The sequence below is a fragment of the Propithecus coquereli genome, unplaced genomic scaffold (assembly GCF_000956105.1).
Source record: "Propithecus coquereli isolate 6110/MARCELLA unplaced genomic scaffold, Pcoq_1.0 Scaffold239, whole genome shotgun sequence".
Lineage (NCBI taxonomy): Eukaryota > Metazoa > Chordata > Mammalia > Primates > Indriidae > Propithecus > Propithecus coquereli.
This window is the reverse complement of record NW_012147941.1, coordinates 1,562,907-1,577,466: the sequence shown is the minus strand read 5'-3', so window position 1 is coordinate 1,577,466 and position 14,560 is coordinate 1,562,907. Positions and strand designations below refer to the sequence as shown.

General features: G+C 49.6%; 1 protein-coding gene across 1 annotated transcript in view; it reads left to right on the top strand.

The window, feature by feature from the left end:
* Nucleotides 1-1,842, top strand: part of PPP1R8 (protein phosphatase 1, regulatory subunit 8) — a 25,954-nt gene extending 24,112 nt beyond the window's left edge. The window contains exon 7 of the mRNA XM_012645975.1: nucleotides 407-1,842. Within this exon, the coding sequence (XP_012501429.1) occupies nucleotides 407-760 (354 nt within the window). The 3' untranslated portion in view covers nucleotides 761-1,842. The remainder of the gene's footprint in view (nucleotides 1-406) is intronic.
* Nucleotides 1,843-14,560: the final 12,718 nt, after the last annotated feature.

Sequence of the window (14,560 nt, the reverse complement as noted above, 5' to 3'; positions counted from 1 at the left end):
AAAAAAGAAAAATGTAAATACCTCTTACCATCCTTTATCACTTCCATTTTCTAAAAGAGTATTTTTAACATCAGAGTAAGAGGGGGGCTGAATGACCTTATGATAAAGAAGAGTCATTTAAATTGGATAAGTTTTACTCACGACACTATTCTTTTTTATTTTCGGTTTGGCATAGGGTGGTGAAAGCTTTGTTGTAGTGCAGTGTTTGGGAACCATCATGTTAGATGACTGGTAAGGTCCCTTTAAACACTAGGGTTTCAGGACCATCAAATAGGTTGTTGAAAAACAAAACAGCCTAGAATTTAGGAGCTTTTTCTAAGGCTGGAATAGAAAAGGCTAACTAACCACTTTTGGGCCTCACCTCTTCTCTCCCTGTTCTCTCCCCTCTGCTCACTGCAAACCACAGAAGAAGCGAGTGGAAGGCCCTGGCTCCCTGGGCCTAGAAGAACCAGGGAACAGGCGCATGCAGAACTTTGCCTTCAGCGGAGGACTCTACGGGGGCCTGCCCCCCACACACAGTGAGGCCGGCTCTCAGCCGCATGGCATCCACGGGACAGCGCTCATTGGTGGCTTGCCCATGCCATACCCGAACCTCGCCCCTGATGTGGACTTGACTCCCGTTGTGCCGTCAGCAGTGAACATGAACCCTGCACCAAACCCTGCAGTCTACAACCCCGAAGCTGTAAATGAACCCAAGAAGAAGAAATATGCAAAAGAGGCTTGGCCGGGCAAGAAGCCCACACCTTCCTTACTGATTTGATATTTTTGGTCGTGGAGAAGGGTGGGATTGGGTGGGAATGGGGTTAGAAGGGTGATGGGGGAGCTAATGAACTAGGGAAAAACTTTTCATGTGTTCAGTATCGTCTTTTAGACTGTCTCCTGGGGTCCTAACCATGTAACATTAAAACTGGGGTGGGGCTGAAATATCCCGAAAAGACCTGTCTTCAGAACACTTTCAGTATAGAGAAAGGTTTCATATATCCTCTTACACAGACCGACTGCCTCTTTCCCCAGCTTTCCACTACCTCCTTCTTTCTTTCTCCCTCTTTCTAGCATATTTTTATGGAAAGTCACATATCCCAGGCCCTCAGGTTGAGGCCAGAGCTGTGGAGGTTACGGTGGCATCACCAGCCTGGAGGGTCCAGTAGCCTAATTTATATCTACTCTCCTTGCAAGTCCCAGATAGCAAAAGGGTTGCCGCGGATCCCAGGTTGATGAAAAAGAAGGCTTGGAATTCTGTAGTTAAGCCAAGGTTTAAACTCAAAAATGTTTTCTTGGGTCAGTGGTTTTGAGGTCCAGTAGTTAGGCTTTTCTCTTTTGTCCTTTCTGTTGTAATGAGAACATTTTGATTTTCCTTCATCCGTGACCAGTGCCATAGACACAGGTTTCCAGTTTTTAACTTACAGTATTGTTTGAACTTTGTTTTCTTGTCAAACCTGAGCACTCCACTTGCTGAAGTTTCTTATTTAATTCCAGAGTACTATCCTCTACTCTCTATGGCATTACTTTCCTTTTAAAGTGTGTTTTGAAGGCAATTTTTAAAGGATATGACCAGTTAGGGCAATTCAAATTCAAGGAAAAGATTTTACTTTGCAAGTAGCTGATGTCTCTAAGAATTTTTAGATGTTGGCTTGGAGGCTCTTCCCCCCTCGATTGAGAGCTCTCGTTACCTGGAGCTCCAGGACTAGACCTGGCTAACAAGCAGGAGATGAAGGTAGGAAACATTGATATGAGCTTTGTACAGAGATTTGTACATTTGTGTAATAGGCCTTTTCACGCTTTATGTGTAGCTTTTTACCTGTAACCTTTATTACATTGTAAATTAAACGTTACTTTTGTCATGCGGGTGTAGTCTGTGCAGTCTGTGAGTCTGTCTAGTCACTGATTTCCTCTGCCATCAGAATATTTGTTAAAGGCATGGCATTCGGGCTTGGGAGGTGATAACTCTGTCCCCATTTTATTACCACAAGTAAAGGTGCCTCTGATGAATGTGGAAATTCTAATTAGAGATTCAGTCCCCAGACTGAAGCCCAGCAAAGCAAGTGGGTTAGAAGGTGCCTGTTGCCCTTCATCAGGAGACAGAACAGGAGACCTCACAAGGGGAGACTGGGCTTTACGGTATGTTGTGGGGTTTTCTGTGGGTTGGTGTTTTTTTGTTTTTTTTTTTTAAGAGACAGGTCTTGCTGTGTTGCCCAGGCTGGAGTGCAATGGCATGATCACAGTTCACTGCAGCCTTGAACTGGGCTCAAGCGATCCTCCTGCCTCAAACTTCTTGAGTAGCTGGGGCTACAGGCGTGCGCCACCATGCCTGGCTAGGGCGTTTGTTTAAGCCTGCTCACCTACTCTGTAGTTAGAGCTTGTGCATTTGAGCACAGGAGCAAAAGGAACCTAAAGTTGAATGAGGTTAGGAGGGATTTCAGCAAGAGTTTGGATTGAAGGCATGCGTCTGCGTATTTGAATCCCATCCGCAGTAAGCGCACCGTGGTGCGGTGAGACGTGTGGCTTTGTGATGAAGATACCAGCTAAGTTCCAAATCGCTTGGGTGGAGAGTGTGGACTCGCAGCAGGAGCAGCCTGCTAAAGAACCACGATCCATAAAATCACAGCTGTTCAAAAGTTGACTTCACAGCCTCTGTAAAAAATTTGAGTATCTGCTGGGTGTGGTAGCTCATGCCTCCTAGCGCTTTGGGAGGCCAAGAGTTTGAGACCAGCCTGAGTAACATAGTGAGACCTTATCTCTACAAAAAATAGAAACAGGCATGGTGAGGTGCACCTACCATTTGATTATTTACAGTATGTCATTTAATTCTCAGAGTCCTAAGAGGAATTCTGTTTTTATCCCCATTTTACAGATGAGAAAACTTAGGCTCAGAGACAAAATAAACTTCCCTATGAGCCCACTGTTCTGAAGGCAGGATTGAAATTCTAGTCTGAATCCAGAGCCTGAGCACAGGTTTACATGGCCTCTATGACGAGTGCAGATGAGGGATACGCTTGGCCCGTGGGCGGTGCACCATTTTGCTCATCGGGCTATAGCTGTATTTTCTCTCCTAGGTGCTTGTTTTGTAGTTAAAAAGTCCAAACTGGACAACTTATTGGGAGTATATTAAAGGGTTTAGATCTAGTTTAGATGACGTAAGTCCCTAGGAAGTGTGAAGGATTGTGCCACGCATTCTTGCTTTCAGAATTTGAGTTGCAGAGTGAAACTTTCATTGGCATCTCAAAGCTCAGCAGAACACCCAGACCTGCAAGGATACTGCTCTTACTTCAGAGGCCCAGTCGACTTAAGCAGGAGCAGGACTGGCTGACTGGTAGTTACATGACGTAAGGAGGCAGGTACGTGTGGAAACCTGGCTTAACTGGCACTGTATTTCTGATTTATTCCTATCATGCTTTAGAGCCCCTCAGGTGAGCACCCCATGAAGGGGCTCATTTGCCCTTAATCAGCACTGGGCCACGGCCATAGATGGATAAGCCCCTTCTGTTCACTACCAGGATGGGCAAATGGTCCACTGCTCTGGTGAGCACAGTGCTGCTGGGGGACACAGCCCGCCCCCCGCCCCCCAGTGAGAAGTGACTGTTGGTTTCCCCAGAGTCCTAGTCACATTCATGGGCCACCTGCTAAGGAGGGAAGGTATGATCCCTGTTCTCCCCAGGGCCGGGCGGGTGGTGAGCCCTGCGGAGAAGGACATCCACTGACAGAGACCAGCTGTTCCACAGGGGACCCTGGGCCAGGGTCAGCTGTTTGACGAGTGCTTGCCTAAAATATGTTCACTGTTACATGCACATCATAGAACTTCGGAGTCAAAAGAGATTCGGGAGATCCTGTTCAGATCCCCCATTTTGCTGGTGAGCAGATGGGCAGTGAGGACTCGGTTCCTTCTCCTGCCTTGCACTGAACATGTGTCAGTCCGGCATCCAGCAGTGCACTCCCCCTGCCTGCGAGAGGCTCCCCTCTAGTGGGAAACAGCCATGTGCACTTAGCACCTGTCCAGGTTGCTGGGAGCTTTAACGGTAGATGGATAGGGTGAGGACGCAAGGCCCTGACCAAGACGCAGACATTTGAGCTGAGCATTGAAGAATAAGTAGGAATTTGCTACCTGAGGAGTGTGGACCAAGGCTTTCTAGACAGAAGGACCACCCTGAGAGAGGCAGAATTCAAAAATAAGATGATAAAAGATATGCTCACGTAGATATTTGGAAAATCCAGCAAAAGATACATCACACACACACCCTCCTCACCCAGAGTGGGGAGAGACTTCCTTGGGAAGATCTCAGCCAGGGGCAGTGACTGGTGGGTTTCAGATGTTAGGAAAAACCTCTAGTGGCAGATGGATAAGATGGTCCCTGACCTCCAGTGAGACTCCTCCAAGCAGGGGAGACAAGCAGATGTCCTAGTGCTCTCTCTCTGTTTAGGAAATCTACAGATAAGCCCAAGTGTTTTGAGAATTCAGAAAGGAAAGTTCCCCTGTGGGAGGGGAGGAGGGCTAAGAGGGGAGGGTAATGGACAGCTTCAGAGAGGGTGAAATTTGATGTCGCCAAGTGGTGGAGAGCGGAGGCCAACACTCCAAGCCGGGCGACTGCAGGAGCGAAGATGGGGCGGAGTGGATCAAAGCCCCTGGCATGTCACGGGTGGCGGAAGGCCCTTGAATGCCTACGGAGTGTGGATGTTCTCTGTGGCCAGGCAGTAAAATCGTTGCCTGCTCTGCAGAGAGAATTAGATTCTGCACAGGAGCAGGGGTGCAATCCCAAAGTCCGCCAGCAGGCGGGGCCCCGTGCCCACCCTTAGAGCCACTGTGATGACCAGCGTGGACTCCGTGATGTGGGCCCGGAGGTGGGGCCAGAGGGAAGGAAAAGAATCTGGCTCAGGGCTGGCACCCTACCGGGCACTTTGTGTGTGTTGTCACCCTTAAGTTTCCCAACAGCCCTGAGAGGAGGTTGGTAAGTGTCCCCATTTTACAGATGGGAAACTTGAGGCTCAGAGTAGGAGAACCAAGGTCACACAGCCAGCAAGCGGCAAAGCCACATTGCAACCTGGCCCTGATGTTTTGGACTCTGAACAGCGCAGGGAAGCCCCTGACTCGGGCTGCTGCCCTCGCCTCTTCCCCGGTCTGTGACAGACTCTGGATTTTGGTCCCTTTCTGATTTTTCTCTCTCCATTTCCTGCCCCTGTGTCTGTATCTCTGGCCCCTTTTGAGGCACGTGGGGCTCCGAGTCCTGAGGCTGCGCACCTGCACCAGGTTGGCCCAGGCAGCTCTCCGCAGCCACCTGCACCCGGGGCCCCCGAGGCTGCTGACAGGTCGTGCGGGTGAGGATGGAAGGAGGCATCAGAAGAGAACTGTCGGGTTCATTTGGAAGGAGTTGTTAAAAAATAAAGAAAAAAAAAAGAGGAGAACCTTGGGGAGCCTGCCTTCCCTGGCCCCCTGTGGTTGCACTGTCCCTCTCCGGCTCACTCGAAGAGCCTTTGGATTTGCCCTTATTGTTCTCACCTTAAAGGAAAATAAAGCAAAACCTCTTGATTCCGTTCCGCACCAGCCACCTCCGCCCCCACCCCATGCTCTGCTCCGTTCGCTGTTGAACACACTCCAGTCAGGCTTTTGCGCAACACACTGTCACTGCCCAGCCGGTCAGGCTCGCCTCTGCTCAGACAGCCAGCCTTCACCGCCACAAGGCACACCCCTGCCCCTGTGGCTGGAGCCCTCCGCCCCGGGACAGCCAGGCTCCCTCGCTCTGCCTCCACGGGACAAGGAGAAAAGCACCTGACCGCCAGGAGCTGGCCTGGCCCCTGCTGGGCTTTGGCGTTCTCTGGCTGAACATGAACAGTTTCCCAGGACATCAACGGCAGACAAGGCCACTCTGTGACCGTGATGGGTCAAAACACAAACAGGACCACTCCATGATCATGTCTGAGCACAGACAAAAAATAGACACTGTGCAAACCACAAAAAGGGCCCACCATCCCTGCAGTGGGTTTCCTTGTGTCCCCAAAACATATGTCTGGCACCTCAGAATGCAGCCCTATGTGGAAAAAGGATCTTCGCAGATGCAATTAAAGACCTTGAGATGAGATTGTCCTGCATTCGGGTGGCCCCTAGATTCAATGAAGGTCCAATAAAGAGTCAGGAAAGAAGGCAGCGGACAGGGGGGAAGCCGTGTGAAGAGGAAGGTGGCGATTAGAGCCAGGTGTCTACCAGCCAGGGGACGCCGAGGACTGCCAGCACCTCCGGAAACTGAGACAGAGGCAGGGAAGAGGTTCTCCCTCAGAGCTTCCAGAAGGAAACAACCCTGCCAACACCTGATTTCAGACTTCCGGCCGCTAGAACTATGAGAGGATAAATTTCTGTTGTATTATGTCACCAAGTTTGTGGTCACTTGTTACAACAGACCCAGAAAACTAAACACAACCCCCCTGTCCCGGCTAATAGGAGAGACTCTTGCGTCTTGCTAATGACAGCTTTAGCCTTGCTCCACTCTTCCCTCCTTCCAGATAAAACCTATTTATGAGATACGTAGTCGTAGCATTACCCCTGCTCTGGACAGCATCCGTTCAGAGTGAAGCCCTGCTTTCTCAAGCCCTCCCAAACTGTCTACCCCAAATCCTGTAAGTCCTTTCTCACACCCTCTTCCTGGGTCACCCACTGTTTCCCACGGCGTGTGCTATCCCTCCCTCCAAGTCACAAACCCAACATGTGTCCCTGGCGGTCATGGCTAGAGAACATTGGCACAGTCTTGGCCCAAAGGCTACCATCTCAAGGAGGCCAACCCTCCAACTCCACCTGAAATCGTAGCCTCCTACCCCTCATCCCGACCAACCCCCCTGCCGTCATTTTTACCTGCTTGTTACTATTGGTTAGTGTCTGTCTTCCCCACCCACCTTCTCTTTCTGCTCTGCGTCTCAGCTGGACCCCAGTGGCTGGAATCACTGCCTTGGACAGAGATCTCTTGTCTCTCCTAATAGCTCACTGCTCCAGACTTCTTGAGAGAGCAGAGGGGAAGCCCCCTGCACAGACGGCTGCAGTAGCCACTCTGGAACCCAGTCCCCACCTGAAGGAGGAGATGGTGGCCTGGCCCTGGGACTCAGGCCCTCGTTATTCTGGGATTGCTCGGGACTGGAGCTGAGGCCCAGCATGGGCTGCCATGCTTGCTTCTTGCCACAATGGCCCCAACCAGCCCCACCCCCAGACTCTGACCAGAGCCGGAGGTGCCTTGGCCAGACAAGAGGGATGAGCCCCTTAACCCAGACCCACGGGCTTCACCCCTAGCTCTCCATTCTCCTCCTCGCTGGTTCTCTTAGCAGCTGTCAGGCCGGGCCACCATCCTCTCTCCTCTGAGCAACCTCCCCAGCCTCCTAACTGCCCTCCCTGCCCACTGCGCCATCTTCCACCCCCCAACCCCCAGAGTCTTGCTAAAATGCAATTCACCCCACATCGCTCCTCATTCAAACCAAGGAGGGGCTCATCCCCAAAACCTTTGGAAGAGAGGCCAAACCCCTTATTGAGGCCTCTCAGATCCTGCATGCCTGCCCCCCCAATTGCTTTCAGTTCCTCAGTGTGCTCTCCTCTCCGCTCTCCTCTTCCTCCCTTCCTCCCTCTCACTCACTCATGGCTTGACTTCCTCTGGGCAGCCTTTCCTGGTTCCCAGGCTGCAGAAGGAAGACGTGATTGAGCAATCCTCACACACTGGCGCCTCCCGTGTGGGTGCTGGGAGGGCAGAGACGGTGTCTGTCGTGTTCACCACTGTTCCCCGGCAACCCCGCCGTGTGCCTGCACAGACCAGAAGCACGGGCGACATTGCACTGAAATGCGTTAGGAAGCACCTTCTCCTTCTGTCCTCCCCATCCTTAGATCCTGCCCCATTAGCTGGCCAGGTGTCTTCTGCTGTGATTTGAATGTGCCCCCCGAATGTCATATGATGGAAACTTAATCCCCAAATTCATATGTTGACGGCATTTGGAGTGAAGCCTTTGAGAGGCGATTTGGGTTAGACGAGGTCCTGGGCTGGGGCCCTCATGATGGGACTGGTGGTTTTATAAGAGGAAGGGAGACCCAAGCTGGCAGGCTCCTGCCCTCCTGCCATGTGATGCCCTCTGCCATGTTCTGATGCAGCAAGAAGGCCGTTGCCAGATGTGGCCCCTCGACCTTGGACCTGCCAGCCTCTAGAACTGCAAGAAATAAATTTCTTTTCTTTATGAATCACCCAGTTTGTGGTATTCTGTTATAGCAACGGAAAATGGACTAAGACACCCTTCCTCCCAGCCAAAAGGAGCAGCCTGAGTCCAGAAGGTGTGTCCCTTCACCTGTGCCACCAACACCATCTCGGCCTTAAACCCAATGACACTGTGGTGCTGGGAGGCACCACCAAACCGAAGTCAAGTTTCAACAAGAGTCCCCAAGCTTAGGGGAAGTAGGCGTAGCAAGGATGCAGAGCGAGTTCCTATGGGGAGGGCCCTGCGGTCTCGAGGAAGGGAAATTGCCCAAGGGGTCTTCCTGCTCCCGCAGCACGGGGGAGGGGTGGGCACTCTGACCGAATCCTGCTTCAGTCTCTTCCTGGCTGGGGACTCTGGGCACACAGCTCTACCTCTCTCAGTGGCAGCTCTCCTGTCTATAAAATGGAAAGAACGGGACAACCCACATCTCAGGGCTGTTGCAGGCCAGTGAGCCAGTGAGCTATGGCTCCCCTTCCCAGGGCCCAGGCTTTCCGTTGCCTCCACGGGTGTGAAGATTCAAGTTTGCTCGATGCCCAGGCCAGGGATGGATGGGACAGACCCAGTGGAGGGGACAGCAGGACAGACGTGCTGCCTGTGTGCACGGCCACAGGGCTGCTGAAAACTGGGACATTCTAAACAGGCAGATGGGGGAGCCTATGGCCTTGTACTTCAATCCTTTTTCTTTGCAGCTAGGGAAACTGAGGCTGAGAGGTGGCAGCAGCTACTGCCATTGTCCGACTGTTGCCTGGAGCCAGGATTGATCCTGGGACTTTCATGAACTGATGGCATGGAATGTACGTCTTGCAGCACCTCTGGGAGCCGGCCTGGGGGTCGCGGTGGCGAAAAGCACACGCTTTAGACCCAGATGGTCACTGGATTCAAGGGCACAAGAAAGAGGTTGTGACTGAGACAAGCCAGGAACCCAAAACCCCAAACTCCCCAGGATAGGTCCCCACCCCGGGGGGTGTCCCTCGCAGTGTCTGGAGGAAAGGGCGGGGCTGGAGGTGGAGGAGCAGCCTCCTCTCTCCTCTTTCTTCTCCAAAATCACCCCACACAACGAGAACAAGAAACAGAAATCCCTCTTCTAAGAAAATGTTTCTGATCTCAAACTATAATATTGCAGAAAAACGTCAAATGCTCCTGATTCCAATGTGGTCATGTAATGGAATTATCAAATCATTTTGTCTTTTCTCTCATTCCAGAACTTGGCCTCCTCAGGCCTGCTCTTCCTTGCAGTGTTAACTGATGACATTCCAGTGCCCGGCCCTCAGTGAAAATCTTCCTAATTAACCATGGGTATGAAACAAGCCTCAGAAAGATGAGAAGGAGCTGTCCTTTCTCCTTTGAAGCTACAAAAACAGGCCGGGTGCAGTGGCTCACGCCTGTAATCCTAGCACTCTGTGAGGCCGAGGCCAGAGGATCTCTTGAGGCCAGGAGTTCGAGACCAGCCTGAGAAAAAGCGAGACCCCCGTCACTACTAAAAATAGAAAAAATTAGCCAGGTGCGGTGGCACGTGCCTGTAGTCCAGCTACTGGGGAGGCTGAGGCAGAAGGATCACTTGAACCCAGGAGTCTGAGGTTGCAGTGAGCTAGGCTGACGCCATGGTACTCTAGCCTGGGTGACAGAGTGAGACTCTGTATCAAAAAAACAAAAGAAGCTACAAAAGCAGAAATACTTGCTATTCTCCAACATAAAAATGGGTTTAAGAATCAGATATGATAGGGGTCAAAACTAGAACTTTCCAGAGCAATCTATTGAAAGTCGGCCCTTAACACAAGGGTTTATAAAGAAGAAAAGAAAAAAGAGAGAGAGAGAGAGAGAAATTATAAAAGAAGAAATTTTTTTTTTTTTTTTTTTTTGAGACAGTCTTACTCTGTTGCCCGGGCTAGAGTGCCATGGCGTCAGCCTAGCTCACAGCAACCTCAGACTCCTGGACTCTAGTGATCCTCCTGCCTCAGCCTCCCAAGTAGCTGGGACTACAGGCATGCGCCACCATGCCTGGCTAATTTTATATATATATATATTTTTTTGTTTGTTTGTTTGTTTGTTTGTTTAGTTGTCCAGGTCATTTCTTTCTATTTTTTAGTAGAGACGGGGTCTCGCTCTTGTTCAGGCTGGTCTCGAACTCCTGACCTTGAGCTATCCACCCGCCTCGGCTTCCCAGAGTGCTAGGATTACAGGTGTGAGCCACCGCGCCTGGCCAAGAAGAAATTTTAAAAACAAAAAAAGTATAAAATAAAGAAATAAACAAGAACTTCCATAATAGTATCAATCTAGTTTTCTTGTCCAATGTGGGAAGTTGTGGGATTACTCATAAAACAAGTTAGCTCTGTTAATATAAATCTGTCCTGGGAAGAGTCTGGGAAGAGTCATTTGCACAAGATAGTCTTTTTTTCTTTTTTGAGATGGAATCTCCCTCTGTCGCCCCAGCTAGAGTGCAGTGGCATCATCATAGCTCAACCTCAAACTCCTGGGCTCAAGTGATTCTCCTGCCTCAGCCTCCAGAGTAGCTGGGACTACAGGCACCCACCACCACACCTGGCTAATTTTGTCTATTTTTTCAGTAGAGACAGGAGTCTTGCTCTTGCTCAGGCTGGTCTCGAACTCCTGAGCTCAAGTGATCTTCCTGCCTCAGCCTCCCAGAGTGCTAGGATTATAGGCGTGAGCCACCGTGCCTGGCCAGTGTTTCTTCGTTACTTCTAAGCTTTCTTCTTTAGAGGGGTGAGGCAAAACAGATGATCTTTGGCAACTGTCTTCTCTCCCATCTGATATATGATATCAATGAAATAAGAACAGGATGTAATACAAAAAAATTTGAAAGAAGTTCTTGGAAATTGAAAATACAAAAGCAGAAAATTTTTTAAAATGGTAGAATGGTTAGAAATCTATGAAATCTCCAAATCAGAACAAGAGGGCAAGGAGATGAAAGATTGGTCTGGAAGAGCCAATATCTGACTAAAAGGAGCTCCCAAAACAAAACCAAACAAACAAAAAGCAACCAAGGAAGTTTCCAGAACTGAGAAGCATGACTCCCCAGATTTAAAAGATCCATAAAAGCCCAGAAGCAAGAATGAAAGACCTGCATCTGGCTAAGCGTGTGAAATACCAGAGCACCGAGGACAAGAGCAAAGGCTCCCGAACTTCACTCCCCAGGGGTTTGGAGTAAGAATGGCATCGGACCTCCCAACATCAACGATATTGCTACAAGGCCATGGAAGCATGAGTCTAAATTTTGGGGGAACATTGTTTCAGTCTGGAACTCAATACCAGCCAGACCACTGTTGAAGAATAAACCATGCTGCACACTGGGCTTAGATTTAGGAGTCTCTGATAAATTTTTGTAATTGTGATAAAATACACATAATATAAAATTTACCATCTTAGGCCAGGCGCGGTGGCTCGTGCCTGTAATCCTAGCTCTCTGGGAGGCTGAGGCGGGCAGATTGTTTGAGCTCAGGAGTTCGAAACCAGCCTGAGCAAGAGCGAGACCCCATCTCTACTAAAAATAGAAAGAAATTAATTGGACAACTAAAAATATATATATAAAAAAAAAAAATTAGCCGGGCATGGTGGTGCATGCCTGTAGTCCCAGCTACTTGGGAGGCTGAGGCAGAAGGATCGCTTGAGCCCAGGAGTTTGAGGTTGCTGTGAGCTAGGCTGACTCCATGGCACTCACTCTAGCCCAGGCAACAAAGCGAGACTCTGTCTCAAAAAAAAAAAAAAAAAAAAATTACCCCTTGATCCGTGGGCTGCTCAATGGATGTTGTGTTAGCAGGAATGAAAACAACATTAATCTGCTCGTACTTCTCCATCAGAGGTCTTGGGTGACCAGGTGCATTGTCAATGAGCAGTAATATTTTGAAAGGATATTTTGAAAGGAGTCTTTTTTTCTAAGCAGTAGTTCTTAACAGTGGGCTTAAAATATTCAGTCAGCCATGCTATAAACAGACGTGCTGTCATCCAGGCTTTGTTGTTCCATTTATGGAGCACAGGCAGGCAGAGTAGATTTAGCATAATTCTTAAGGGCCCTAGGACTTTTGGAATGATCAGTGAGCATTGGCTTCCACTTAAAGTCACCAGCTGCATTAGTGTCTAACAAAAGAGTCAGCCTGTCCTCTGAAGCCAGGCATTGATTTCTCTCTGGCTTATGAAAGTCCTAGATGGCATCTTCTTCCAATAGAAGCCTGTTTTTTCTACACTGAAATCTGTTGTTGAGTGTGGCCACCTCATCTATGATCTTAGCTAGATGTTCTGCATAACTTGCTGCAGCTTCTACCTCAGCACTTGCTACTGCAAACTTTTACGTTATAGAGATGGCTTCCTTCCTTAAACCTCATGAACCAACCTCTGCAAGCTTCCAACTTTCCTTCTGCAGTTTCCTCACCTCTCTCAGACTTCCTAGAATTAAAGAGAGTCAGGGCCTTGCTCTGGGTTAGGCTTTGGCTTGAGGGAGTGTTGTGGCTGGTTTGATCTTCTCTCCAGACCACTCAGACTTTCTCCATATCAGCAATAAGGATGTTTTGCTTTCTTATCATTCGTGTGTTCACTGGAGTGGTGCTTTTAATTTCCTTCAAGAATTTTTCCTGGCTGGTCCGAAGGTAGTGAGTTATCTCACTTGATTGTCACAGTCAGTTACAGATTGAACTCCTTGTTCTACTCTTTTCCCGCTTCTCACTACTGCACTTGACTAGTCTTAAAATAAATAAATAAATAAAAAATGTGAAAAGAAGTTTTCCTTTGGGTTTACAACTTGGCTAGCAGTTTTGTACAAGAGGCCTAGCTTTCTGCCTGTTTTGGCTTTGGCCCTGTCTTCCTCACTGGGCTTAATCATCTCTAGCTTTTGACTTAATGTGGGGGATGGGAAACTCTTCCTTCCGCTTGAACATTTAGACACCACTGTAGGGCTATTAATTGGCCTAATTTCAATCTTGTTGTGTCTCAGGAATGGGGGGACCTGGAGAGATGGGGGAGCGGCTGTCACTGGAGCAGTCAGAACACACACATTTATTAAGTTCACCATCTTATTTGGGTGCAGTTCTTCAGGTCCCCAAGCAATGACAATGGTACTGTCAAAGATCACCGATCAGAGATCACCGGAACAGATGTAATAATGAAAAAGTCTGGAATATGGCAAGAATTACCAAAGTGTGGCACAGAGACATGAAGCGAGCACCTGCTGTTGGAAAAATGTCATTGACAGACTTGCTCTATGCACGGTTGCCACAAATCTTCAATTCGTAAAAAATGCAGTATCTGCAAACTCCAATGAAATGAAGCGCCATGAAACAAGCTACGGGTACCTGTACCACAGTGTGTTTCGCTTTCATCCGCTGGCGGACACTGGGGTTGCTTCCACCTTCTGGCCGTTGTGAACCCAGGCATGCAAACATCTCTGAGACCCTACTTACATTTATTTTTTTCTTTTTTCTGTTTTTTAGTAGAGATGGGGTCTCGATCTTGCTCAGGCTGGTCTCGAACTCCTGACCTCAAGTGATCCTCCCCCCTTGGCCTCCCAGAGTGCTTGGATTACAGCCGTGAGCCACGGCGTCTGAACCTAGACCCTACTTTCAATGCTTTGGGATATAATATACACAGAAGTTAAACTACTGGCTCATGTCGTAATTCTATTTTTAATATTTTGAGAAAGAGATAACTTTTTCTTTACCAGCAGACCCAGCAGCTGCCCTAAAACCCAGAAATTACACAGAAGTTTCTGTAATGCCTGCGGAACAGAGCCTGACCCCGTTACCAGAACCGGCCCCACTTCCTTCCCTCTGCGGAGCTGTGATTCCTTCCGGAGGGCAGCATCTGGCACACTGTGCAGGTGTGCAGCTCTGCCGGTCCCAGTTTGCCGCAGGGACAGGGGCAAAAGCTCTCTGTGCTCAAACGCACTTCCCCAGGCCCAAGGTCCATGGTTTCGGGTTGTGTTCCAGCTCTGCTCCTCTCCCACCTTGAGACCTGGGCTGTCCCCAGGCCTGAGCAGCTCCTGCCCGCCCCTCAGCTGCCTCCCCTACCAATCCTGGCCCCTGCAAGATGGGTCTTGCCCCCCCATGTCTTCCCTGTGGCCCTGGGGCTGGACTGTGGGAGCTTCTCAGGCCTCCACTTCTTACCCCTCCCGCCTCACCTCACCCCCCATCTTCCTTCTTATTTTCCTCCCACAGGGGTGGGGAGGTGGGGGCCGGCAGGGGGGCATGGGGAGGGAAGGGGTAAAAGGCCCTTAGTCTGACCCTGGTTCAAGACCAAGAGGAGCTGAAGCTATAATAACTTTCCCACCACACGGGAGCACGAGCCAGTCCTAGAGGGTGTGCGTCCGGACAAGCCGCCTCCTTGAGGATAGACATGTGTTGAGCACCTT